The following is a 25284-nucleotide window of genomic DNA, read 5'->3' as shown; positions in this document are numbered from 1 at the left end:
TAAAAGGAAACCCGTCTCCGAAGTTTACCACCGCTTCTGTAGACAGTGTGTGGTAAGGGAACCAGTCAAACAGAAGAAAAACATCTAGGGGTCAACAGTGCCTGACTACACGTCTTATTCGCCCCTGTGGGTTGCTTTTCTTCTGCGGTGAAATGAGTTGCACACCTGCAACGTTAGGGAAACCTCCCGTGTGTGATCACTGTGGCGCTCCCTTCACGAAATCAACGGCAAAATTCTGCTCGAAATGTGGGACGAAGAAGAAGGGGACGTCAAGCCTGCAAAAAAATTTGACCGCGAATGTCGGACAAGCTTCGAAACCCAGTGGTGCAAACGCCACACAGCGGAGTGCCAGGGCGAGCTCGACTCTCAAGCCTTCACCGAACACCAGCCACAATCCCCAGGAACCTCTCGGAACTAGCTCCACTAGATTTCCTCCCATACAATCGCCCACGCCGCTTTCGACTGTTAAGCATGAATTTAGTACGCAAGAAAGTTTGGATGAGGGCACGCTGCGGGCATCACCTGAGGAAGAGGCAAAGTACACCGCTCTGACAACACTCAACCCTGAGGGCATTACGCCTGAGATGCTTCAAACCGCGAATTCTTCTGAGCTTGGTACGTGGCGCAAGGGATTGCTGATCGGACGGGGGACGTATGGTTCGGTGTTTCTTGGACTTCTTGATAGCGGTGCTTTCTACGCCGTGAAGTGTGTAGAAGTTGGTAATAAAACTGGAACGTTTAGTGTGAAGGAGCTCGTTTCGCTATCGCGCGAGATTAACATGATGCAACGCCTTAGTCACAAGAACCTCTGCACCTTCAAGGGCGTATACTTCGATCCAACAAACTCCGCTATTTGCATGTTCATGGAGTATATTGGTGGTGGCTCTCTCTCTGCGCTCGTGAAGAAGTTTAAACCACTTCCTCCCAATGTTATTCGCCGTTGGACGCGACAGCTTCTCTGTGGGCTGCTCTACTTGCACTCCCAACGCATCATTCACCGTGACATTAAGGGCGACAACATACTTGTAGACACTTCCTGTGACCCAGAGCGTGAGGCACAAATTAAACTGGTGGACTTTGGTGCCGCCCGTCGGCTATCGGATGCGGTGGCACAGAGTCGAACGGTGATAGGAACACCATATTGGATGGCACCAGAAGTGGTAGACGTGACGGGTGAGGCTGGTGGGTATAGTTACAAGGCGGATGTTTGGTCGGTGGGTTGTACAGTAGCTGAGATGCACACGGGAAAACCACCGTGGCCGAGCCAGGCCAACGCGGCAGCGGCAATTATGATGATTGCCCAATCACCGGAGGGACCAACAGAACTTCCTGTAACCGAGGCAACGTCGGGTTGCTTAGCCTTTATGCGCCGCTGCTTAGTGCGTGATCCGATTCAGCGGCCAACGGTTGAGGAGCTTTTGCAAGATCCGTGGATACTGGGGGAAACGGAATAAATTTGATGGTTCCCGTTTCTCTTTTTGTTAATCGTGTCGTTGGTGGCACCGCCCCAGCTGGCGGTAGCACTTCGGCACATATAGGTTGTGTATGTGTTGTTGAATGTGCATGGGCGTGACGTTCTCATTTGTCCGCAGGTTTTGGGTATATTTGTTGTGGTGTCGGCATTCCATCGTTGTTTCTTTACCCTTCTTGCAAATATGTGGGTCGGTACACTGATTTGATTCCTTCACTATTTCTTTGTTGTGGCGTGTGTCCGAGCAAGGGAGATGTATTTGTCATGATAGCGCGGAATGTCTATCGTTCTGCTACACACGGTGTATGTATGATGACGGCTAACAGAGGCGGTCAATTTTTTTTTTTTGTTGGTGCCGTTATCAGTATTGAATAATTGTAGGGCTGTGGATCCATCAAATATCATTCATCATTACTTTTCACCTAGACCGACCTTCCCTCCTCGTTTATGTGCTCGTCCGGATGCTTTCGTCTTATTTTATTTGTGACCTTCTTTGTATACAGGCTTGCTACCCTTCCTGTGTCCGTTCCTCTTGTTTGTTTGCTTGTTTGCTTGTTTGTGTGTGTGTCTGTGTGTGCGTGTGTGCCTACAAAGGGAAGTAAAAGGACAATCAGATGTCGTGGCGACCATTCCTTGCGCGCACCGCCACACTACCGACATCACGGTTCACACATGGAATGTCGAAGCTGCGGTCTTCCCTACCGTTGAAACTGTCTCAATGTGGGATTTCCTTCGATGGAAGTGGTGTGGGCAAAGGTGGTGCGACGAGTGCTGATGGGGACATCAGAGATAGTGGGGTTAGTGGCACCAGCAGCAGTGGTGATGTGGTGTCCGCGACCGCGACTGCGCCTTCGGGTGAAGGTTGGTGCTACGAGGAGGTAGACCCTACCACTGGTCGTACCGCGCTCGATACTTTGTATGATCAGCGTCTGCAGCGCATAAAAGCCGTCTTCGACTCGCCATTGCCACCACTCCCATGTGATGGTAGTGTCAACCCGGACCTTCTTGTTGGATTTTCTCATTACGACTACCGGCTTAGGGATCAGTACCGTGGCGTGGTTGCGCAGGGATTGCAGGTCCCCGTCGCGGCCGTCCGCCTATCGGTCGCGTGGAGCGGTCGGTTCGACGTGTCGCGGTTCAACCGTGTTCAAAAAGTGTGCGGTGTGTGCGTGGACATTAAATCTCTCACCACTTCGGGTACTGCAGCCTCTGGGCAGTACCGTGTGGGTGATGAGCTATGTGGAAAGGTTGAGGAAAGGGGAGAGAATGAGGTGAGAGGTGAGCTGCAGCACCGGATTGCACGCTTCGTTCGTTCGGTTAATGAGCGACAGAGTGAGACGCTTCTTCGTTTCCAGATTACACAGGCGTCGGAAGCGGTGCCTGACGTTGAGTTCGTTGCGGCTGAGCGTGAGCTCGTGGCTGTAGAGTGTGTGCAACGTTGGTTCCGGGAATGCATTTTGAAGCCACACCTCGCGGTCGTGATTTACGGTAGGAATTACAACTTGAGTCAGGGGAGTTATGAAAGAGGTGGCAGTAGGAGTAACAATGGGAATGAAGCCGAGTGCGATATATATGGGCGTGGCCCTCCTGGACAGTTTCGGTGCGAGGAGGACGTAGAGCGGCAGTGTGCTTTCATAGAGAGAAAGTGGTTAAAGGCGTTTGCTCATCGACGAATCGTGCCTTATGTGTTGTCAGTCGACGACCTCACAAGTATGATGTGCACTGCCGTGCAAAATGGTGAGGTGGAGAGCGGTCTTGCGGTTCTACAGGGTAGGGCGGCAGGGTGTGATAACTCTAGTAATGAGGGTCACTCTTCTTGCTCTTGCGCAGATCGCAGTGATGCCGTGACCGACACGGGCGAATGCAGTGCAAAGGATGGTTCACGACCTCCTCTCAAATTACCGTTGGACGATTTTCATTCATGGCAGAGGCTTCTACGCAAGGCCGTATTCCGCCGGCATGAGGAGCACGCTGTGTTTCCGGTATTCTTTGTACATGGCGAATGGGCGGGCGGTGTGGAGGAGATGCGTTACTTGCTGCAGAATAGGGAGGCTGTGGATGCGTTGCTACTGCATCCCAACGATATAGTTTTTAAGAAGAAGTTCATGAGTCGCTTACAAAAGTCACATTCGCGACTGCGGATGGCAGAGGAGATATCTGATTGAGGCGTTGTGGTGCTGACATCCGCATTTGCCTGCTTTTAAATATGCTGCTTGTCTATACACATGTATACGTATATGTCTGTGCGTCTGTATGAGAGTTGGGTTTGGGGTAGCTGATTCGGTTGAAATCAGTAGGCGGCCGTGCAAAGATTCTGTAGCTAAATACTAATGAAATACACTTTTTCACTCACTTACCACTAATACGCTTGTGTCTGTACCGCTCCCTTTGGCAGTCATTACATGCAGCTCTTTCCCCCGTCCTCCACCTATAGTCGTGACCGAGCTACAACGACGATTGTTTGTTATAATTTTGGTTTTAGTTGGGCAGTCACAAGTATTTGTAACGAACCGGTCACTGTGTGCTGCCGTCTCTCTGTTTTAAACAGAAAGATTGTAGCGGCTACGTAGTTACCAAAGGAAGTTTGCAAAGAGAAAAAAAAAAACAAATTACATTTGTCTACATACACGCATAATTGTGAAGCAGATTAGAAGACGGACGAAAAAGGTAGGAAAATGGTGACGATGCGGATGGAGTCTTCAAAAGATGAGGAGGAGGAAGTTAGTATAAGACTGGGCGCCAGGTTGGCGGCGCGGTACGCGCCAAATCAGATACTCACGTCGACACAGTCATGGGGTTCACTCATGGGTGTAGAACAGTTTAGGCGTCTGTTTCAGTGCTTTTCCAAGTACAGCATTTCGGATGACGGGGACCCCGCGTTAACAAATGAGTGGACAATTCACTTCGTGGTGGGAATTATCGACGCCAGGCTAAATGTTGCAAACTGCAGTGGTGATCCGGATGAAGACGTAAACATGGATCTAACACTAACCATGTCATATGATAGTAACTGGAAGGAATACATTAAAGAGGTGGAGGAGTGGGTGAATTCCCTGTCCATCCGTCTTGATGTGCATGATGCGCTGTGGGATGCGTGTGAACTGAGTAATAAGGAGCTTCTCAAACTACTTTTGAATGACTCCAAGGAGTCCCGCAGTGGCTCCCTTCATAGTCAGGATGAAGAGGATGAACACTCTTCGGAAGGAAGTGAGAGTGCCACCATCATGAGGGTGCGTCGTAAAGGGCGGCATACTCAGATGGTGGAGCAGGCGTCTGCTGGTTTGATTGAACTGTTGCAGAAGAAAACACGAACGCACAGCTTGGTACGGTGGAGCGATATTACGAATAACTTTGTGCGGGACTACGAACACTCCCACGACTTCGGTGATGAAACAATTTCTTACACGCAAATCTGCGACAAGGTGAGTTCTGGGCGGTACTCGAAAGACTCGAGGAAGGATAACGAGGGGTGGCCTGACTGGGCGAGGGCGAGGAAGGATAAGAAGCGTGACGGGAAAGCTCTATGGAAATATGAAATTCACCTTCAGTCCCCAGATCATGTGCTGGTGGCACCGCTTAGTGCATTTATTATTACGAGTAGTAAAGATGGTTTTGTTAAAGTGTGGAGTGCTGCCACGGGGGCGTTCGTGCGCAACTTGTTTAACACTGGCTCGTCGTGGGTAATTGGTATGTACCTACTAATGGATGAAGACTACATTCTCATTTCGACCACAAACAATCAGCTGACTCTTTTGGATTTTTCGAGTGGTGATATCATTCAGAAATATGTAGGTTGCGAGTCCCTTCTAACTGCTTGCAACGAAGTGAATCAGCCCTCCGCTCAAGATGTTCAGCGTTACGGAATGCGGCCAGGAGAATGTGGGTTGTATCGTATTAGATTACGTGAAAATGAGCAATCAATAATGTTTCATCGTCGACGCCGTGATGCGCAGAAGGACGTACTTCCTAAAAAGGTTCTTGCCAAACCTGTTGTTGGTTTCTTGAATCCCACAGCAACTTGGTTCGAGCCACACTTAGGCATGTTTTGCTTCGGGACGGCGGAAGGAAAGGTGGGTGCCTTTGATGTGAGTGCTGATGTTCGTGCAAGTGCACTGCTCTCGGGAGCGAACACCAAACCTGTGCGACTGGAGTTTCTTGTTACTATGCACAAGGAGATGGTGTCAGGGCTGTTCTATTCATCTTATGCGACCTCTATCTTCACCGCTGGCGCTGATGGCTTCGTCTACCGCCTTCCTGTTGGACCATCTTTTGAACCTGCGGGAGAGCCCCGTAGAATTGGTCACCAGATGCGAGCCATTAGGTCTATGGAGTGGATACCGCCTTCAAAGTACTTCATCACTGTACATGTCAACCGGCGGGTCTCGGTGTGGGTGATTGGCCGCCACGGTGATCCGTTTCGTAGTTTCCCCCCTGAATCGCAGGAAATTCTTAGTGCCTCTATGCACCCACATAGGGGCCGCCTGGCGGTATTGTTGGCGGATAAGACCATCAAAGTGTACGAGGTACACGCCAGTAAGTCTATCGCGACTATACAGCAACCGGAGCCCCAATCCAATTTCACTGCCTCTGATTTTTCAAGGCAAATGATGGAACGCAGTGAGCGGGATTCCGATGGCGTTGTTGCGTGGCATCCGTTCCACTCTACTCTTATTTGTGCTTTACGTGGTCCCGTCCTATATGCCGCTTCAAAGAGTAAGGATTCAAGTTCCTCTGCAAGTCGCACTCGCCGCCAGCGTTGTGAGGGGGCCACCGCGCAGTCCACGGGTGCAGAGTTCGGAAATATGGTTGAGGAAGACGATGGGGAAGTCGCTGAGCACCGGGGTGCTGCCGTGAGGGATAGCCGCCAGCCGTGCTCACACAGCGGTGGTGTTGTGGCTGCCGTCATACATAAAGCATCCTTGATGGTACATACGTTTGATGAAGGAACTTGGCGCGCTTGGAAGCTCACCACGGGGGAGATGAAGCGTCATGTGGTTGTCTCCCATGCCGTACGCATGGGCGATATCTCAAGGAGCCATGCCACTGTTGCGTCCTGTTCTTGGTCGACAAGCTCGCAGGTGAGGCTTGTTACCGGGGGCCAAGACTGCTCTCTGATAACATGGGATCCAGAGACGTACGCGCCGCTTGAATCAGAGATGCTGGTACAAGATGCTTCCGACCAACTTGACTCCGATGTATTTACATTTTCACACCAAAGTAAGCTGATAGCTTGGGCTGCACGTACGTGCCGCGTAACTACGTATAGTCGAAAGGTTCTTCCGAGTGGGGTGGAGGAATCCAAATCAGTGGTATTTCGGGTTCCTGGTCTTACTTCTATAACGGCGTGCTGTGTGGCACGTGATACGTATCTCTGCATAGGTACTGGGGATGGAACACTGTATGTATACAGTATTGGAGGCGGACATCCGATAGCTGAGTGTCGGCTTAGGGAACAAAGTGAAGCACGAAGAGGTGCCGTACTGCAACTTGCCTATGTAAACGAGCAGGGGCAGAATCTGATTGTGGCCGTCCTTGACACCGGTGTGCTCTGCATCTACTCATTTGTTACTCAGACGGTAATAAGCCATCTGCGTTTGATTCGCCGATTCGATTGCCACATTCGCAAAGCGCTTTTCATTTCCGACGATGGCTTAATGATATACGGTGATTCAAGAGGCCGGGTATGTGGTTTCGACCTGCATGCAGTCACAACGCCGGCGGCAGAGCTGCAGCAGTTCGTTGCGCGTCGTTTTGTTTTCTCGGGCGCTTCCGATGAGGTCACAACCCTCGAGGTGTTTTCCTTTCAGGGGCACCGTTTTATTATCGTCGGCTCCCTTGACCGCCAGGTGCGCCTCTTTCGTATTGAGGATGCCCTGAGGAAACCTTCCCTCTCCAACAGCGGCTTGCAGCCAGCTGGGCGGTCTTCTCTTAACAAAGTTTTGCTTGTGGGGGTATTTGGTCGGGACAGGTGGGACCTCGAAGACGTAACTACATACGCGGGTGAACCGTCGTTCGTTGAGGGGAAACAAAACTGCAACACCATGGAGGAGGTGTTGGTAGAGAGCATTATGAAGCCAGAAAACAGTTTCCAGAGCATTATGAACGTGGGCGCTGCCGCTGCGGAGGACGGCGCTTCCGTCCCCTTGTCGCGGGGAAAGCGTGTGAGTGTGGTGGCCACCACAATCATGCCGCCAGGAACGCCATCTGTTCCTTCCTTCTTCTTGACAGAGGCTACTGCCGTTCAAGGGGATGTGGCCTGCCCCACTACTCCTTCCTCCTCAATACAGGACAGTATGGAACAGTTGGTAGGACAACCTACTTGTCCGCAGACTGTACCAGTGATCTCTGAGGGGGCCAGCTGCTCTGGTGCCCCACTGGGTAGTGAACAGACTGCGCTTCCCCAAGGGCAGACTCGCCGGTCCCACTCTCATCCGCGATCTCGTGCAGCCTCCAGTACAACGAGCAGTGCGGGTGACGAATCGCCTACCAACGCGGGAAACCACTCTTTGGGGGGCTCTAGTGCCTTAGAGTTGCGTGGAAGTTTGTCAGGGAAGGGCAGCGCAAGGTCCCATTTTTCCAGTGAAGTGCATGACGCCAGCCGGGCAAAAGCTGTGTTGGTTTCCTTAACTTCGCGGTTGGATAAAGTGCGGCCATATGGGTATGCCAGGGGTGCGTTCCGGCGGAAACTACAGGGATTACTTCCTGGAGATGGAGACCTCTCAATGGAACTTGATCAACAGGCTTTGGGGCCATCGACCTCGAGTACCCTGCGACTGGCCCTTGAAACAAGGCGCCGCTTGTCGGAGCGGATGGACGAATACAAGCGGCGGCAAGAGGAAATGAAGAAGAGGAGAAAGTTTGACTACTCGTCGTGCTTCGCGCGCTCTGTGCTACCTCCAGTTGTCATACCTAAACCAAGCATGATATCTCCCGATCTGATGCCCACAAGCGACTGGATGGTGGATGGCATGAGAAAACAAACACAGCTGCAACCTTCTGTTACGGCATCCACGGTGGGGAGGACTGTTTAACAATTTTGCACGCGCCCCGGGGAGGTACCACCGAGTGTGCAAATGTGGAGGTTACAGCCCCGTCACCACGGCTACGCCGTGAGAAGCGGTGGAAAGAATTGTGTATCAGTAAATGAGAAGGAGTGGCACAACAAGAAGAAAGCTATTGGATGGGCGGTTGTCGATGGGGGTCACATCGGAAGAGTTAAATGCCCTGTCAAATATGCGCGTGGTTCATCTTTCTAGGGCCACGATCGTGTGTGAGGTGGTATGGCAAGGGTGCAGGTAGCGTGCTGGTCTGGATGCACGCGCAATTTGTAAGTTGCTTTAGAGTTGCTTTTCATCTTTTCCTTTTGTGTTGTACAGGGTTCCATCCTGTATATCCGTTACCCCATGCTGCGTTGATTCCCAACGCCACTTCTTTCCCCTGCGAAAGTCGGGCGATGGACAGGTATCTTTTGGGAACCAAACACAAGTGGGTGATGTGGAGTTATGTAGAGGCACACCACATTATGCAATGCATGGCGTGGCCACACTTTTTCACTCCCTGAGTGGTTTAGCAGTTTTTGTGCATCGACAAGATGATGTTAATATATGGCAGCTCCCGAGTTGTGTCTGAGGACAGTATTTGAAGTTTAGTCTGTCAACGTGCCTGTACTTGACGCTTTATGCTCCCTTTTTGTTTTTGTTGTTTCCCTTCATTTCCTCTTATTCTAATCATTCTCACCACAATGAGTGAACGCGTGCTCTCGTGCGCGGCTGGGGGTTTATATGCAATATCTAATTAGACTCAGATATACATTAGCAGAGGGTGCTCCACCGGGAGCCGAGTTTTGCTTTCCCTCCTCCGGCAATCTGTCGCCAGCCCCCCGCCCTCCTACGCACGGAGAAACACAACGTGGAACTTGTGGGTATTCCCTTCGGTGCCCCGCTAGGGCCAAAAACTACAGATGTTGAGAGGGCGTGCCATGCCTGTGGCACAGTTAGCACCTGTCGTCCACACCCATCCTCAGCCCACTGTTGGCGCTGACCCCGCGACGATCGCCGGCCGAGCATCACAGAACAATGCCTCCCGAAGCAAGGATGTTGATGTTTATTGTGCTGCCGTTGATTTCACAGACGTCGCACAACTCCTCATGCAGGATCCCGTGAGTTCCGGGTTCCGTCCCATTGCTCATGACAGTGATTCTAACACTTCCCTCTATAGCAGACCAACGGAGGAGTCTCCGATGGATATGATATTCGTGAGGACGCATCTTCCATGCCCACCATCCGCTCTTCCCTTGTATATGCATGCATCCAAACGATGCCAGTGGGACGACTACGCGTCGAAACTTCACTTCGTGCGGACCTTGCCTCGGCCTGCAACTGCCCCTGTTAGCACGCTAACGGACGTCGCGGACGCAAACTTGCTGCAACTGCAGCCCAGCCAGAGACGTGTGGGGCTGTACTATATGGTTATTCGCTCTCCCGTACCATTTGTCCGTAGTCGTGACTTGGAGATGGCTGTGGCGGAGGAGGTGCAGCCTGATGGCACAGTGTGGTTGAAGGGTCTGTCAACACCACTCGATCGCGTGGATCTTTGCAACGAACGGCGCGCGAAGTACATACGGGCACGTTTGATATTTTTCGCCATGCTGGCAAAGCCCACGAAGGTAACAGGAGGTTGTGAGGGGTGCCAAATGAGCTGTGTCTCGCTTGTGCACCCAATGGGGCATCTACCGCGGCTGGTGCGGCGTCTTGTATTGGCTGCACAAATGCGCATGGCAAAAAGGCTTCGTGACTTCATAATACGCCATCCTCCCGCCTCTCTCACTGACTGCACGGCTCAACTACACAGCGAAGGGAAGGTCAGTAGTACCAGCACAGGTTCGGGTGGCAAAAGCGGGATGGTGGGGAAAACTAATGGAAAGGGAGAACCGTCACCCCATAGCTACGTTACTGGTGTTGATGCTTCTGAGTGTAGCAACCTTGGGGAATGGGGTGAGGATGATAGTGATGGTGGCGCCGCTCGTTTTGTTGTGGGGTCAAAGTCATCGCAGATGTGCAGGATGTGTCGGGAATGTTGTGGAAGGCTCATTGCTCTGGGGCGGCGTGTGGCGGAGAGGTTGCCGCTGTTGTCATCTAATCTTTAGTTCTGTTTCGTAGCTCCATGGCGGCGGGGAGCTGCCCTTTGAAGGTTACCCTGTGCTCATTGACTTGGTGAGATGAGAGAGGATTCGCTGACGACGCTGGGCAAACTTTTTGGTTTCGTTACATGGCGCACAAGTCCTACTTCCCCTCTTCAACTTTTCTACGAACCGCTGTTCTCTTCTTATCTTATGTGTATACGGAGCTTCTTGTGTTGTCCATGGCTATGAAGTGAAACTCATTCTTTGCCCTACTAATTTGTGATTTCCCTTTTTTTTTTGCTTTTGTGGTGTGTGTGCTTGAAGCAAGTTGTGGTGGCGGGGTTTGTCAGCGGAAAGGGAAAACTAAATAAAGGAATAGCTGAGGCTGTCACCCAGACAGATAATCGCAGCAGGGAGGAGAAGGGTGTGACGTAACCAAGTTAAAGGGGATGCTTACGTCCCTTTCGTGGGTACCAAAGGGTGGCATGAAGCCCATCCCAATCCGTACGGGTGATGATATTGATACGGTTCGAGCAAAGTTGCGGAGGCGAAACCCGGAACTCGGCGTTGAAGAAGACGAGACGATTCCTCATGAAGGCACGAACTTAGCAGACAGTGGCGATGCGAGTAGCGATGACGCTGGCGACACGGGTGGGATGTGCTTCGGTGGCGGGGCCGACACTATTTTGGAGCAGGTGGAGTCCGATGACGAAGATGAGATTAACGACACGAACTTCAAAGAGACGGACCTCGTCTTTGCTACCGCACTCGCTGACGCCGCGCAACCGCGCTTAGAGTTGTATGTCTATGACGAGCCCGAAAACAACATTTACGTACACCACGACATGGAGGTCGCCGCTTTCCCTCTTAGCACCGCGTGGTTGACGGACGGAACAATGTCAATTTGTGCCGTGGGAACGATGCGTCCATTTGTTGAATTGTGGAACCTTGATGTGATGGATGCTGTGGAGCCGGCGTGTCTGTTGGGTGGGTGCGTCAAGTGGGAAGACAACTACAGGAAGAGAGTGAAGAGCAGCCTGCTGCAGGAGGGATCACATAAGGATTCAGTTATTTGTGTGAGGTGGAACACGTGCGCGCAGCATATACTCGCTTCAGGTAGTGCTGACACAACTATTAAGATGTGGGACCTCAACACTTCCAGCTGTATCGGGACGTATACTGAACCAGAGAAAGTACAGAGTCTTGATTGGCATCGTAGCGAAGCCAATCTTTTGCTTTCTGGTGGCTTCGATGCAACGATGGTGCTGCGCGACTGTCGCAGCCCCAGTAGCGCAGCCCTTCGCTTTGCTACCGGTAGCACGGTTGAGCACGTGGAGTTTGACCCCCATAGCGGGGGCCGAGTGTTATATGCATCAACGAGCACAGGCAACTGGGCAGCGTTTGAGGCGCGTATGAACGCGGAGGCCTTATGGCAGATGCAAGTCCATGAGGCGGATACGACGTTTTCCGCCTCTCCGCATGTCCCGGGTCTCCTTGCCGCAGGAGGGAAGGACAATATGATTAGCTTGTGGGACGCACGCGACACCACGTGCCCGCCTAAGGAGATTGTAAAGCGCTCATACCGTACGGGTGCCGTGATGTCACTGTCATTCCATCCAAACTCGCCGCATGTATTAGGTGCATGTGGAAGCAAGGGGGAGCCACTCGTCTACATTATTACAGACGATGTGCAGCGAGTGTTTTGCTAGTGTGCTAACAGCAGTGAAGCTCGGGTTTAGGAAAATCCGCGTTCCCCTTCTCAAGAACAGTACGGAAGGTGAGAAGTTAAAACTAACGAAACGGAACCAAATAATGCCTGAGGGAAGGAAGGGCTGGAAAAGTGGAAAGTGAGAGAAGGCTATCGGTCACTTATTAGTTTGATACGGTACTGCTTGGTTTTTTGTCTCCCCTTCCTATTATTCCAACATAAGTCATGTAATTCAGTCGGCGCCATGGTGGTGTTAAGAGAAGCGTGGGGGGGGCGGGGAGGAAGATGAAGCATAGCCGTGGTTGTGCACAGTACTGAAGAATTTTATTCCCAATCTCTTTTGCGACTTTCCCACCACCGTACTCGAGAACTCTCCATTGGAAAACTACGAAATCACTTCTAACACGTTTCTTTATACTAGCTTCTTTATTTTATTTGATATCTTCTTATCCCTTTTTGTTTTGCCCCGTTGTATGTAGGAGCTTACCAACGCTTATAGACAATAAAGCAATTTCGCCAGAATGAAGATCTTCAGGGATATCTTAACAAATGCCGAAGTCGTGTGCGACAACGACAAGCCAATGGATGTGTTGGACGAGATCGTGTACGCCGTACAAGGCCGCTACATTGAGATTGGTGGTGAGGACTACGGTATTTCTGCTAATGCTGATGAGGATGCCGGCGAGGGTGCGGCGGGTGACGTGGCTGACGAAAAACAGCGCGTCATTGATGTGGTTCACAATAACCGCTACACTGAGACGAACTATGACAAGAACTCCTACATGGCCCACATTCGTGGTTACATGAAGCAGCTATTGGAGAAAATTGAGGATGAGGGCGCAAAGAAGGCCTTCCAGACTAACGCCGCCGCCTTCGTGAAGAAGGTGATAAAGGAAATTGATGAGTATCAGTTTTTCATTCCTGAGGGTAATGAGGAGGACCCCGACAATGGCATGATTGTCCTCTGCAAGTGGGATGGTGAGACACCCACCTTCTACTTCTGGAAGGATGGTCTCAAGGGCGAACGCGTGTGAGTTCGCTGTTTCTAAGTGAATCTAATGTTGCTTTATGGCGACTGTCATCTTTAATTCTCTCGTCCTCGCCCACTTTGTTTTCACCATTCATCCTGCTTGTCGTTTTGAAGATTCCTTGTACTTCACAGGGATTGTTTTCACTTTTTTTTATTTTACCGATCACTTGTGTTTCCGCAACGCGCACGGTCCGCTCTGCTTGTAAGAGTGGGGGAGAAGAGAAGCGGATGAAGATAATAAGTAAGGGAGAATGAGGAAAAGCTGAAGATGGATTAATATAGGCGAGAATGCTGGGTTTCTTTCCTCTCTGTCTGTGTCTGTTTGGCTCAGCCTCTATACCAGTGCTTGAAAAAGAAGAAAGGAATCTGTCAAGGAATGCGTGCGTGTGCACGTGGAGGCGAGCAATGACGGTGAATAAGATACCTGGAACAAATAAAAGATGAGGCTCATCCACGTGTGAGTTGAGAGGTTTGTGCACCCTTCTTCGGTGATTCCTTTATTCGTGAATTCGCTGGCAGCAGGTAAAATGTTTAATTACTGCTGAAACTAAGAGCAGAAGAAGAAAAGTAAAAAAAAAAAAAGAAACGCTGTCAAATAAGGGGAACTTAATATGAACATCGCGGAAACTGACTTAATAGATGGAGTTACAGGAAATTAACTTTCGTAGTGTGAAGGTTAATGGATACGGCTGTGGAAGAGGTGATCGCGTGAGGAGTTCAAAGTGACGCACTGTTCTCCCACCAGGTTCACCGGAGAGAAACAGTCCATAAAACAAAAAAGAATATTTAAAAGGAGGGAGATAGAGCGAGAAAAAATAAAGGGGGAAAGACACAGAAAAGAAGTAACCGTGTGGTTTTTTAAAAAAATGAAGGAAATAAAGATAGAATATAATGGGAGACGGTGCATTCAAAGCAGGAAAGAAAAAAGATGTGGACGGGTGTCTTCAGGGAGAACTTTCCATTGGAAAACTACGAAATCACTTCTAACACGTTTCTTTATGCTAGCTTCTTTATTTCCTTTGATATCTTCTTATCCCTTTTTGTTTTGCCCCGTTGTATGTAGGAGCTTACCAACGCTTATAGACAATAAAGCAATTTCGCCAGAATGAAGATCTTCAGGGATATCTTAACAAATGCCGAAGTCGTGTGCGACAACGACAAGCCAATGGATGTGTTGGACGAGATCGTGTACGCCGTACAAGGCCGCTACATTGAGATTGGTGGTGAGGACTACGGTATTTCTGCTAATGCTGATGAGGATGCCGCTGAGGGTGCGGCGGGTGACGTGGACGACGGGAAGCAGCGCGTCATTGATGTGGTTCACAATAACCGCTACACTGAGACGAACTATGACAAGGGCTCCTACATGGCCCACATTCGTGGTTACATGAAGCAGCTATTGGAGAAAATTGAGGATGAGGGCGCAAAGAAGGCCTTCCAGACTAACGCCGCCGCCTTCGTGAAGAAGGTGATAAAGGAAATTGATGAGTATCAGTTTTTCATTCCTGAGGGTAATGAGGAGGACCCCGACAATGGCATGATTGTCCTCTGCAAGTGGGATGGTGAGACACCCACCTTCTACTTCTGGAAGGATGGTCTCAAGGGCGAACGCGTGTGAGTTCACTCTTTTTCGGTGGAGCCTAAGGTGTTTAACTAAGAAAAGGGATACAAAAAGTAAATTAACGGAGTTATTTTTTTTTTTTAATAAAAAAGTAATAAAATAGGCAAAGTGCGTTTAGCGTATATATTTATTTGTTTATTTGTATTTCTTGTTATCACCATTATTTTATTTTAACTTAGCCCTTGTTAAGCACACCTAACGCGTAGGGGGGGGGGACAGAAGCCAGGGGAGGGAAGGTGAAGGAGCCAAGGACAATGTAGAAGACGTGAGAAAAGGAAGTGGGAGCGAATGGGAATGGGTCAGTAAAGATTGGTTGTGGAGAGAGGTATATGCACAAAAAAAGAAAGAAATGTCCGAAAAGAAAAAAGAGAATCAGCAAGTTTCCAGAGCACTGAGATCGTATCTTGTCCCCCTTTGCCTTTCTTCTGTCCCTATTTTGTCTAACGAATAGCAATCTACTATCACGTCTGTTCCGTTGGTGTGCCTGAGTGTGTGAAAAGTGAATGGTGATTCTTCGTGTTTGTGTTGTCCATTCACTCACCCGCCCAACATGCGTTTTGTTGCTCTTGTACATTGCACTGATCCCATTCCTTTTTGCTTCTTATTCTCACAAACGTTTCCCGCTTCTGCGGGCTAATGGAAGGCGCCAGCGTTGACCGTCGTACAAAGGCCAGTCAAAAGCGGGAACATCCATTTTTGTATAAGGTGGACGGGAAGGTCTTTTGCATGCAAACTTGCTCTTTGATGTGTTAATGCCGAACAGCCATAACGAAAGAATTGCCTCGTATATTGAGCGTAGATGGCCTCAGCGCTTTCCAGAATTTTGCGCCGCGTTGAGGCGATATCCACTGCCAATTAGCAGTGGCGCCGCTGGGACGCAGCTTCATGGCAGTTGTCCAGAGGCCGTTCGTGCGACGGAAGCGTTCTGCGCAATGTTGGCCCCCCGCCACGGTCGAGAAGTTTTGGGCGATGACAACTCTACGAATGATGAAATGCTTGCACGAGACGGCGAGGTTTCTGTTGCTGCGCTGAGGAGGTCCGTTAGCTTCCCCTTCTCGCCATTCCGCTGTTTTAAAATGCGGCGCACAGAAGGTGGTCCCCCTTTACTCTCTGGCCAGCCGGCAGTGTGGAGTGGCAATTCTGACTGGCACTTTGACCAGCTCCATAATTCTCGTGGGGAAGCGGGTACGAGTTTAATGCATTCTTCAACCACCGGTTGTCAAAGTGGTGAGCCACTACCGGAGGAAAAACTCAGTTGGAGGGAGCTGCGCGATCGATGTTTGTCCAAAGGCCTCTTGGGTAGTGGAACCAAAGTGCATCTCATCGCGAGGCTCCGTAAACACGGCGCCTCTAAGCTTGCGGAGACCTCACCGAAACCACGATATGTTCCTGATTCTCAAGCTGAGGTGTTGTCCCACCTCAGGGAGGATTCGGAAAGGTGCTCCAGATCTATGAGCTCTGCAGGGCACACTTCAACAGTAAGCGATATGATCCGACACGGTCAACGCCTCAGGACGTTGTTCCGTTCACCCAACACCGACATTGCACCAACTACTTCGTTGGCGGAAGGAGGGTCAGAACCACAGGGCCGACTTCTAGGAACTCCAAAGGAGTTTGTTGCCTCCCAGCAGAGGGAAAGGAAGCTGGCGCATTCAACACCCAGCATGCCGACAAATACTACTGATATAGATGCTGATGAAAACGAGACGCCTAAAGAAGAGGGTTGCTCCAACAACTATTCTTGGCACCTTCTCGTTGATAACCGCGAACGCATCAAGGGTGCACACGAAAACCTAATCGAAGTATGTTCCCGCGCCGGCGCGCCTAGTGTTTCATGCACCCTCCCGTGCGGAGACTTTATGATAGGAATCAATTCACCTAATGTTGGGTGCTCAGCAAACTCGGCGACCGTGCCGGATTATCAATGCCGCAACGCTGCCGGTTGCACTGTTCTTCGTGAAGGGGCAATGTACGGACAGACGCAAAAAATCTCATTCCTTGTGGTGGAAAGGAAAACAGTAAAGGATCTCTGTGCCAGCATTACCTCTTCACGCTACTACGAGCAGCGGCAACTACTGTCATCGTCCCCTTTCCGTTCTGTTGTGTGGGTTGTGGAGGGAACAATGGAGTCCATCACGGTTGAGGAGCGACGGCGGGTTCTTTCTGCTTGTGCCTCGCTTGCGTCTCTTCCACGTTTCCGTGTCGTGTGGACACGTCATTTGTCTGAAACAGCCACCTTTCTCCGTAGCCTTGGGAAGTCAGTAGGCTCAATACTGTGCAAAACTAAAATGGAACAATGCCCAGAAACGTTGGTAACTAACTGCACTGAATGCCTACAATACATCAACAAAATAAGAAAGGATATCCAGGCTCGGACTACATTTCCCCGCATGCTTATGTGTATAAGGGGTTGCTCTGCACCTCTGGCAATTCAGCTCGCGTCGAAGTATGGTTCTCTGTTGGGGCTGTGGCGCCGGCTGAAATACCAAGGAGTAGATGCCTGCGACGCTGACCCAGATATACATCGCCTGACGAAGCCACAAAAAGAAGTATATTTGTGTCTAACAAAATTTATATTGACGAGGAGTTACTGCTAGCATTTGCTTGTGCCTTGGCTAAATTGCTACACCGGTATTTTATTGTGAATATATGCACATGTTTATGAATACATACATACATATCTATATTTGTTGTCTCCAACATTCCCACTTTACTTTATATCACTTTTACTTTCCTCCTATGTTGTTGGAATGAAGACAAAAAGGTATAAGTAATATACTTGCACGTGAAACAATGTCCTCCGTTACCACTGGCAGCTCTTCCTATGCTGCAGTGTTATTGGTGCTGTTGTTAACAGTTACGCAATGCGGAAATTCCAAGTTTCCAAATCTCGGCTGCCAGAAATTGTGGACTACGCGCAGTGCTCAAAATGACCCTCTTACGTGCATTAAGGACAAGACACGTATCTTATCTCATTGGGAGGATATTTTGTTACCAGTTTTGGCTGGTTTACTTCTCGCCTTAATCGTGGTCATTTTTCCACTGACCTTTTTCTCCACATGCCTGTGTTCCTCTTGTTGCAAGCCTTCCTCTAAGGACAGAGGTAGGAAACAACGTTGCTGCCTTTGGATGTGGATTGCGTTTGCTTTTATATGGGCTTTTGGTGTTGCTGTCTTCGTTTTATTTGGAGCACAGCAGCTTAAGATAACGTTGGACGATTTGCTATCTCACCGGGTTAACAGACCGCTGAATTCCCTCAGGTGTACCGCGGATAAGATTCTTGGTTTAGCGTATGACTGGAGGACAGGAGAGCCACTGCGGGAGGGAATTGGCCGGGAAACAATAGATAGCACCGTTGACATGGCGAGGAGTTACATTGCCATGGCGAAAGGGTATTATGATCAGTACGTACATTGGGTTCCCACTGTTTCTTTCTGCATCGGAGCTTTTGCGGTCTTAGTGATGGTTCCCATGTTTATGTTTGCTTACTTCCGCTGCTGTAGCAAGTGGTTACCGCGGTTGCTCTCGTGTGTATATTGGCTATTTGCAATACTGTTTACGGCGCTTGGTTTAGTAATTCTATTGTTGGCGTATGCCTTCGGTCTCGTCTGCGGGGAAATAACTTTGCACTACGATCGGAGCCCGGGATTGATTCAGCTGTATGCTTTACCCATGTGTGAAGAAAAGTTTAATTTTGCGAATCTTAACAAAATGATTTTAGATGCCCAGAAGGATGTGTCGCAGAAGGCATGTGAAGAAATTCTCAAGTACTGTGATAATGACACATCACAACTCGGTGATATAACTGGTGTGGGAGGAGTGGCTGCCCTTCTTGGAAGGAATCTCCCACCCGGATTGGACCCAAAATTTCTCCCACCTGGAGTGAAAGCAGAGGATCTTGAAGACGAAAAGGGTTTGGACAGCTTATTGGAGTCACATATCCCAGGAGTTAATGATAAGGAGAAGATTCCACGCCGCTATGAAGGCAGCGTTCCCCCCGATGGTTCACTACCGGGGAACATGAGGGATGTAATTGGTGCCAGGACGACTCAGTTCCCCCAACTGCCATTTGGCCCTAGCAATAAGATGCTGACATGTGGCCAGGGGGTTGGAAGCAAAGAAGAATGTTCAACCTTTGGTTTCACCGCCGCGGTCATCAGTGGAACAAAGGTTAAGGGAGGTTATATGGTTTGTCCGGATAAGGGCAGACCCTGCAGTCTGCAAGTTTGTGCAGATAGATGTAGACTTCCGGAAGCAAAAGATATTGCACATAAACTTGCAGTTGCTGCTCAACTCGCAGTTAATGTAAGCATTGGGCTTTCGATTGGTCGTCCGCTACTGGAATGCAACTTCATATTTGATACTTTGCTGACTGCTCTGCCTAACTGTGACGGTTTGTATTGGGGAACGATGATGCTTGGCCTTGGATTTTTCCTGGGTGGTATGATGTTTGCGCTGTCCATCTATATACTACTTCGTGGATCTTGTGTTTGGAGTGATCTGAAAAGATGGGATGAAGATGAAGAGAAGGACTCTGAGAACAAAAGGGAGTCTGACAAAAGGCCTGCAAGGAAATAATTGCGTGTACTGGATGGGGGACACCCCGGAGTACTGTTATTCGGGTTGTGTGTACTTTCCCGAGTTTACATGTTATATATTTAATTTTTATTGCTTTATTAATAGTTTTTGCTTGCGTCGCATTCACGGGACGATTGTGAGGTGAGACATTTCATGTAAATACAGAGATATGTGTTTACTTTCCCTGTCAGTATGGGTAAAAAGGGAATATATGTTTCGGTCGGAAGAAAACATTGACTTTTTCTCCCTAAATTAGCTGTGGAAAAAAAAATCCTTGTTTACTGCTTTCTCTTTTAAGAAATATATCTATATCCGGGGATGTGTTTTTCCCATCCGGCACCCTAAGTGTGTCGCTGTTACCACATGTCAACACGATGTTCAGTGCAGGTTTGTTTTCCCTCTTTGTGTGTGTGTGTGTGTATGTGGAGGTTTCTACTTGGGTTGGTGTTAAGCCGGCATGTAGTCATCGCCCAGCTCGTAGGAGGATAATTTCCCTTCTAGAAGTTTGGGTTTAATGAAATATGTGGTTATGCTCAGGCGCCTTACCGCTGTCGCTCCTTATTGGCACCACTTGCAATTCCATATGATTTGCGTGTGGTTTTCTATACGCATGTGTCTCCTGATGATTATATCAACGAGGAGTTACTGCTAGTATTTGCTTGTGCCTTGGCTAAATTGCTACACCGGTATTTTATTGTGAATATATGCACATGTTTATGAATACATACATACATATCTGTATTTGTTGTCTCCAACATTCCCACTTTACTTTATATCACTTTTGCTTTCCTCCTATGTTGTTGGAATGAAGACAAAAAGGTATAAGTAATATACTTGCACGTGAAACAATGTCCTCCGTTACCACTGGCAGCTCTTCCTATGCTGCAGTGTTATTGGTGCTGTTGTTAACAGTTACGCAATGCGGAAATTCCAAGTTTCCAAATCTTCACTGTGACAATGTCTGGGATGGGCCCAGTGCTCAAAATGAAATTATGAAGTGTCTGAAAGATGCAGATCTCATGAAAGGCCAATGGCAGAAGATTGCATTTCCGGTTGCTGCTGCTTTCATTATCGTGGCAACATTAGTTGCTTTCCCCATATCTTGCTTTCTTACATGCCTGTGTTCCTCCCGTTGCAAGCCTTCCTCTAAGGACGGAGGTAAGGAACAACGTTGCTGCCTTTGGATGTGGATTATGTTTGCTTTAATATGGGCTTTTGGTGTTGCTGCATTTGTGTTCTTTGGAGCCCGGCAGCTTGAGACAGCTGCCACTACCCTCATAATGAAAACGGTGGAAAATCCAATAAATTTCCTAGACTGTACTGCAGATAAGATTCTTGATTTAGCGTATGACTGGAGTGCAAAGCGGTCGTTACAGAATGGAATTAGTCGCGAAACGATAGATAGTGTTGTTGGTCTTGCTAGGGGTTATGTTCGGGAGGGGAGGGCAACCTATGAACAATACGTACATTGGGTTCCCACTGTTTCTTTCTGCATCGGAACTTTTGCGGTTTCCTTGATCGTTCCCATGTTTGTGTTCGCTTACTTTCACTGCTGTAGCAAGTGGTTACCGCGGTTGCTCTCCTGTGTATATTGGCTATTTGCAATCCTGTTTATGGCGCTTGGTTTTCTCATGATTCTGTTGTCGTACGCTGTTGGATCCATCTGTGGTGAAATTGCTTTGCACTACGATCGGAGCCCGGGATTGATTCAATGGTATGCTTTACCCATGTGTCAAGAAAAGTTTAATTTTGCGAATCTTAACGAGATGATTTTCAATGCCCAGAAGGATGTGTCGCAGAAGGCATGTGAACAAATTCTCGAGTACTGTGATGGAGATGCATCTGAACTCGGTGATATAACTGGTGTGGGAGGAGTGGCTGCTCTTCTTGGAAGGAATCTCCCACCCGGATTGGACCCCAAATCTCTACCAGCTAACATGAAGCCAGAGGACTTTCAAAACGAAAGAGAATTGGAAGCTAAATTTGGACCCAACATACCGGGAGTCGCTGGTAATCCTAACACCTGGCGTGATTTCCCTCTCGTTGCAGCTGGGGCTGGTGGGTTGCGGTACCCTCGTGAAGGCAATGGGGACCTATTACGCGCTGAACCCTTTGAGCTTTACCGTGCATTGCCTCATTCATCTGAGAAGTACCTGAAATGTGGAAAGGATCTTAAGAATGCCACTGAATGTTCGAGTTTTGGTTTTACTGCTGCTGTCATCAGTGACACAAAGGTTAAAGGGAAGCTTTTCGTCTGCCCAGAGGTTGGCAGGGCATGCACTCTGCAAGAATGTGCGACTAGCTGTGGAAGGAATGAAGCTAAGGAAATGGCAAATAAACTTGTTACTATTGCGGGATTAGCAACTAATGTAAGCATTGCACTTTCCATTGGTCGTCCGCTACTGGAATGCAACTTCATATTTGATACTTTGCTGACAGCTCTGCCTAACTGTGCGGACATTTTTGGCAGCACGATGATGCTTGCTGTTGGATTTTTCCTGGGTGGTATGATGTTTGCGCTGTCCATCTATATACTACTTCGTGGTTCCTGTATTTGGACTAATTTGAAAAGTCAAGATGAAGACGAAGAAGAGGAGTATGAGGATGAGGATGAAGAGGATTGCGGAAAAAAAAATAATAAAAATCATGAAGAAACCAATAACTATGAAGAGTATGGGAAGAAAGAAGAACAGTAAACGTGTTTGTTTTATATGGGACACCCCGGAGTACTGTTATTCGGGTTGTGTATACTTTCCCGAGTTTACCCGTCATATATTTAATTTTTATTGCTTTATTAATAGTTTTTGCTTGCGTCGCATTCACGGGACGATTGTGAGGTGAGACATTTCATGTAAATACGGACGTAATTATTTTTTTCTCGACCTATTAGTGTGTCGGGAAAAAAAGGACTAAAATTCAACTAGAAGAAAGAGTTAACCTTCTACTTTTCGATTGCGTTGCGGTATAAAATAATTGCTCCCTGTTTACTGCTTTCTCTTTTTTTTAAAAAATATTCGGCAATACCTTTATTCCATACCGCATTGTAAGTGTGTCGCTGTTACCACATGTCAACACGATGTTCAGTGCAGGTTTGTTTTCCCTCTTTGTGTGTGTGTGTGTGTGTGTATGTGGAGGTTTCTACTTGGGTTGGTGTTAAGCCGGCATGTAGTCATCGCCCAGCTCGTAGGAGGATAATTTCCCTTCTAGAAGTTTGGGTTTAATGAAATATGTGGTTATGCTCAGGCGCCTTACCGCTGTCGCTCCTTATTGGCACTACTTGCAATTCCATATGATTTGCGTGTGTTTTTTTATACGCATGTGTCTCCTGATGATTATATCAACAAGGAGTTACTGCTAGCATTTGCTTGTGCCTTGGCTAAATTGCTACACCGGTATTTTATTGTGAATATATGCACATGTTTATGAATACATACATACATATCTATATTTGTTGTCTCCAACATTCCCACTTTACTTTATATCACTTTTGCTTTCCTCCTATGTTGTTGGAATGAAGACAAAAAGGTATAAGTAATATACTTGCACGTGAAACAATGTCCTCCGTTACCACTGGCAGCTCTTCCTATGCTGCAGTGTTATTGGTGCTGTTGTTAACAGTTACGCAATGCGGAGATTCCAAGTTTCCAAATCTTCACTGTGACAATGTCTGGGATGGGCCCAGTGCTCAAAATGACCCTCTTACGTGCATTAAGGACAAGAAACGTATCTTATCTCATTGGGAGGATATTTTTGTTCCAGCCTTGGCTGCTCTATTACTCGTGGCTGTGTTAGTTGCTTTCCCCATATCTTGGTTCTTTACATGCCTGTGTTCCTCCCGTTGCAAGCCTTCCTCTAAGGACGGAGGTAAGGAACAACGTTGCTGCCTTTGGATGTGGATTATGTTTGCTTTAATATGGGCTTTTGGTGTTGCTGCATTTGTGTTCTTTGGGGTGAAGCAGTTGTGGGCAACCTCAAATCATTTTCTCGATGTAACATTGATGAATCCGTTGAATGTTGTGAACTGCACTGCGGAAAAAGTTATTGATTTTGCGTCTAACTGGACCTCTGGAAATAGAGAGCCATACGCTGATGGTGTTGATGTGAGCTTTTTCTATGATATATCGGAAAACGCCGTTCGTGTTGTTGAAATGTTGAGAGGTAGAGCGGGAGATTATATTAAGTTGTTACCTGTTGTTTCTTATGCGGTGGGTTCCGTATGTTTTGCGTTGATGGCTCCGATGGTTATTCTTGCTTGCTGTCGCCGAGGTCCTTTGATAGTGCCCGAATGCTTCGCTTGTGCATATTTCGTTTTCGGGCTTGTTTTTTCAGTCGGCGGTGCTGTTTTGTTCCTGTTGAGCTATGCTTCTTCATCTGTGTGTGGCGAGATTGCACTTCACCGTGAGCGAAAGCCTGGCATTATCCAGTGGTACGGAATCCCATTATGCAATAGCAAGTTTCGCCCTGATGCTATTAACAAGAAAGTGACAGACGCGGAGATTGGCATTTGTAGGGAGGCTTGCAATTATTTGCTTGATAACTGTGATAATCTGGATATGCGTAGCCCAAGTATGAGTCGTTTTTCGGGATCAAGTGTATCTTATGATGGTTATGTGCCTTCTGGTTACCTCAAAGACAGAAACGGTAAGCCGAACACGCGATCTAGCGACATATCCCCTGACGCCCTTGCTTCTTTCATAGCAAGTGGGTTTGTAAGTCATGCGGCAGCTAGGAATGTGGGTGGTACTTCTCCCGTGAAGGTTCTGACTTGTGGAAAGAATATCACCTCATCCGATGAGTGTCCAAACTTTGGCATCACAGCAACAGTACTGGAGGACACACGGGTGAAGGCCTTCGTTGGTTCATGCCCTACTCCCGGAAATTCTTGCACGGTAGTGGAGTGTGCGGCCAATTGTACGGAGGGCAGGGCAAAGAACGTCTCTATCGAAGTCGTACGTGTGGCTGCACGGTCGCGTAACGTCAGTGTTGCACTTTCAATAGGTCGACCGCTGCTGGAATGTAATTTTATGCTCGACATTGCGCTAACTGCCATGCCGGACTGTGAAGATATAACGCCGGGTGTCTTCATGCTTTCCGTCGGGTTTCTCCTTGGAAGTCTGATGTTTGCGGTCGGGATTTATGTCATGCTCCGTGGTTCTTGTGTTTGGGGTAGTGCCAAGACCTCGCCGGAGGCTTCTTAATGATCCAAACGTGAGGAAGCGGAACAAAAGGTTGGGAAAATTCATCCCTCTTTTCATTGTGCATTTGTATGCCTGCACCCAATGGGAGGTGCAAGAGGATTGTGGGGAGGAAAATCTGAGGAGGGAAGCGGATACTGAAGGGTTTGCAAGGAGTGAAAAAAAAAAAAAAGACGTCTCTGTGCTTCTCTTTCTCTGTCTATATATCCTTGAGTATTCCTGGATTCGCTTTAGGGTATTCTCACCGTGGTTTACGTTCGGCGGGCATTCACCATTGTGCGCCTTCGCTTCTAAAAAATGGGAAAGATATTTTTTTTTGTGATCACTAATATGATTCTTCCGTTTCCCCTGAGTTAGATCCCTGTGCAGTGTTATTTTTGTTTACCGTCGTCGTCACGCCTCTTCGCACCTGTTCACGTGTGTGAAGGGATGTCTGAGAGGGTGTACCGACCACCTATTTGTCTGTACATTTTTTCGTTCTTTCCCCTAAAGTTAATTCAACATGTTTGTGAACCTTTCTCTCGTTTCATGCGAATGCAAAGAAAGAGGCGCGAAGGCAT

General features: G+C 48.4%; 13 protein-coding genes across 13 annotated transcripts; 12 read left to right on the top strand and 1 right to left on the bottom strand.

Moving 5' to 3' along the window:
* Window positions 1-152: 152 nt before the first annotated feature.
* TbgDal_VIII7000 (protein kinase, putative) lies at window positions 153-1454 on the top strand (the record flags this gene model as incomplete). The annotated part of the gene is made up of 1 exon (XM_011777730.1): window positions 153-1454. One exon carries the CDS (start codon window positions 153-155, stop codon window positions 1452-1454), a length of 1302 nt encoding a protein of 433 aa, XP_011776032.1.
* Window positions 1455-2085: 631 nt separating this feature from the next.
* Window positions 2086-3636, top strand: TbgDal_VIII6990 (hypothetical protein, conserved; the record flags this gene model as incomplete). Its single annotated transcript, XM_011777729.1, has 1 exon — window positions 2086-3636. The coding sequence occupies one exon, from the start codon at window positions 2086-2088 to the stop codon at window positions 3634-3636; it is 1551 nt and encodes a 516-aa protein (XP_011776031.1).
* A 510-nt stretch (window positions 3637-4146) lies between these two features.
* On the top strand, window positions 4147-8502 carry TbgDal_VIII6980 (hypothetical protein, conserved; the record flags this gene model as incomplete). The annotated part of the gene is made up of 1 exon (XM_011777728.1): window positions 4147-8502. One exon carries the CDS (start codon window positions 4147-4149, stop codon window positions 8500-8502), a length of 4356 nt encoding a protein of 1451 aa, XP_011776030.1.
* A 188-nt stretch (window positions 8503-8690) lies between these two features.
* TbgDal_VIII6970 (hypothetical protein, unlikely) lies at window positions 8691-9032 on the top strand (the record flags this gene model as incomplete). Its single annotated transcript, XM_011777727.1, has 1 exon — window positions 8691-9032. One exon carries the CDS (start codon window positions 8691-8693, stop codon window positions 9030-9032), a length of 342 nt encoding a protein of 113 aa, XP_011776029.1.
* Window positions 9033-9431: 399 nt separating this feature from the next.
* TbgDal_VIII6960 (hypothetical protein, conserved) lies at window positions 9432-10616 on the top strand (the record flags this gene model as incomplete). The annotated part of the gene is made up of 1 exon (XM_011777726.1): window positions 9432-10616. One exon carries the CDS (start codon window positions 9432-9434, stop codon window positions 10614-10616), a length of 1185 nt encoding a protein of 394 aa, XP_011776028.1.
* A 425-nt stretch (window positions 10617-11041) lies between these two features.
* On the top strand, window positions 11042-12301 carry TbgDal_VIII6950 (hypothetical protein, conserved; the record flags this gene model as incomplete). The annotated part of the gene is made up of 1 exon (XM_011777725.1): window positions 11042-12301. One exon carries the CDS (start codon window positions 11042-11044, stop codon window positions 12299-12301), a length of 1260 nt encoding a protein of 419 aa, XP_011776027.1.
* A 520-nt stretch (window positions 12302-12821) lies between these two features.
* TbgDal_VIII6940 (IgE-dependent histamine-releasing factor,putative) lies at window positions 12822-13334 on the top strand (the record flags this gene model as incomplete). The annotated part of the gene is made up of 1 exon (XM_011777724.1): window positions 12822-13334. The coding sequence occupies one exon, from the start codon at window positions 12822-12824 to the stop codon at window positions 13332-13334; it is 513 nt and encodes a 170-aa protein (XP_011776026.1).
* A 1101-nt stretch (window positions 13335-14435) lies between these two features.
* Window positions 14436-14948, top strand: TbgDal_VIII6930 (IgE-dependent histamine-releasing factor,putative; the record flags this gene model as incomplete). The annotated part of the gene is made up of 1 exon (XM_011777723.1): window positions 14436-14948. The coding sequence occupies one exon, from the start codon at window positions 14436-14438 to the stop codon at window positions 14946-14948; it is 513 nt and encodes a 170-aa protein (XP_011776025.1).
* Window positions 14949-15126: 178 nt separating this feature from the next.
* Window positions 15127-15525, bottom strand: TbgDal_VIII6920 (hypothetical protein, unlikely; the record flags this gene model as incomplete). The annotated part of the gene is made up of 1 exon (XM_011777722.1): window positions 15127-15525. One exon carries the CDS (start codon window positions 15523-15525, stop codon window positions 15127-15129), a length of 399 nt encoding a protein of 132 aa, XP_011776024.1.
* Window positions 15526-15703: 178 nt separating this feature from the next.
* On the top strand, window positions 15704-17548 carry TbgDal_VIII6910 (DNA repair protein, putative; the record flags this gene model as incomplete). The annotated part of the gene is made up of 1 exon (XM_011777721.1): window positions 15704-17548. The coding sequence occupies one exon, from the start codon at window positions 15704-15706 to the stop codon at window positions 17546-17548; it is 1845 nt and encodes a 614-aa protein (XP_011776023.1).
* Window positions 17549-17744: 196 nt separating this feature from the next.
* On the top strand, window positions 17745-19529 carry TbgDal_VIII6900 (hypothetical protein, conserved; the record flags this gene model as incomplete). Its single annotated transcript, XM_011777720.1, has 1 exon — window positions 17745-19529. One exon carries the CDS (start codon window positions 17745-17747, stop codon window positions 19527-19529), a length of 1785 nt encoding a protein of 594 aa, XP_011776022.1.
* Window positions 19530-20377: 848 nt separating this feature from the next.
* On the top strand, window positions 20378-22225 carry TbgDal_VIII6890 (hypothetical protein, conserved; the record flags this gene model as incomplete). The annotated part of the gene is made up of 1 exon (XM_011777719.1): window positions 20378-22225. One exon carries the CDS (start codon window positions 20378-20380, stop codon window positions 22223-22225), a length of 1848 nt encoding a protein of 615 aa, XP_011776021.1.
* An 858-nt stretch (window positions 22226-23083) lies between these two features.
* TbgDal_VIII6880 (hypothetical protein, conserved) lies at window positions 23084-24727 on the top strand (the record flags this gene model as incomplete). The annotated part of the gene is made up of 1 exon (XM_011777718.1): window positions 23084-24727. The coding sequence occupies one exon, from the start codon at window positions 23084-23086 to the stop codon at window positions 24725-24727; it is 1644 nt and encodes a 547-aa protein (XP_011776020.1).
* Between the last annotated feature and the right edge of the window lie 557 nt (window positions 24728-25284).

This window comes from Trypanosoma brucei, chromosome 8 (genome assembly GCF_000210295.1).
Source record: "Trypanosoma brucei gambiense DAL972 chromosome 8, complete sequence".
Lineage (NCBI taxonomy): Eukaryota > Euglenozoa > Kinetoplastea > Trypanosomatida > Trypanosomatidae > Trypanosoma > Trypanosoma brucei.
Note: the sequence above shows the minus strand (reverse complement) of the source record. Positions and strands in the feature narration are given on the sequence as shown.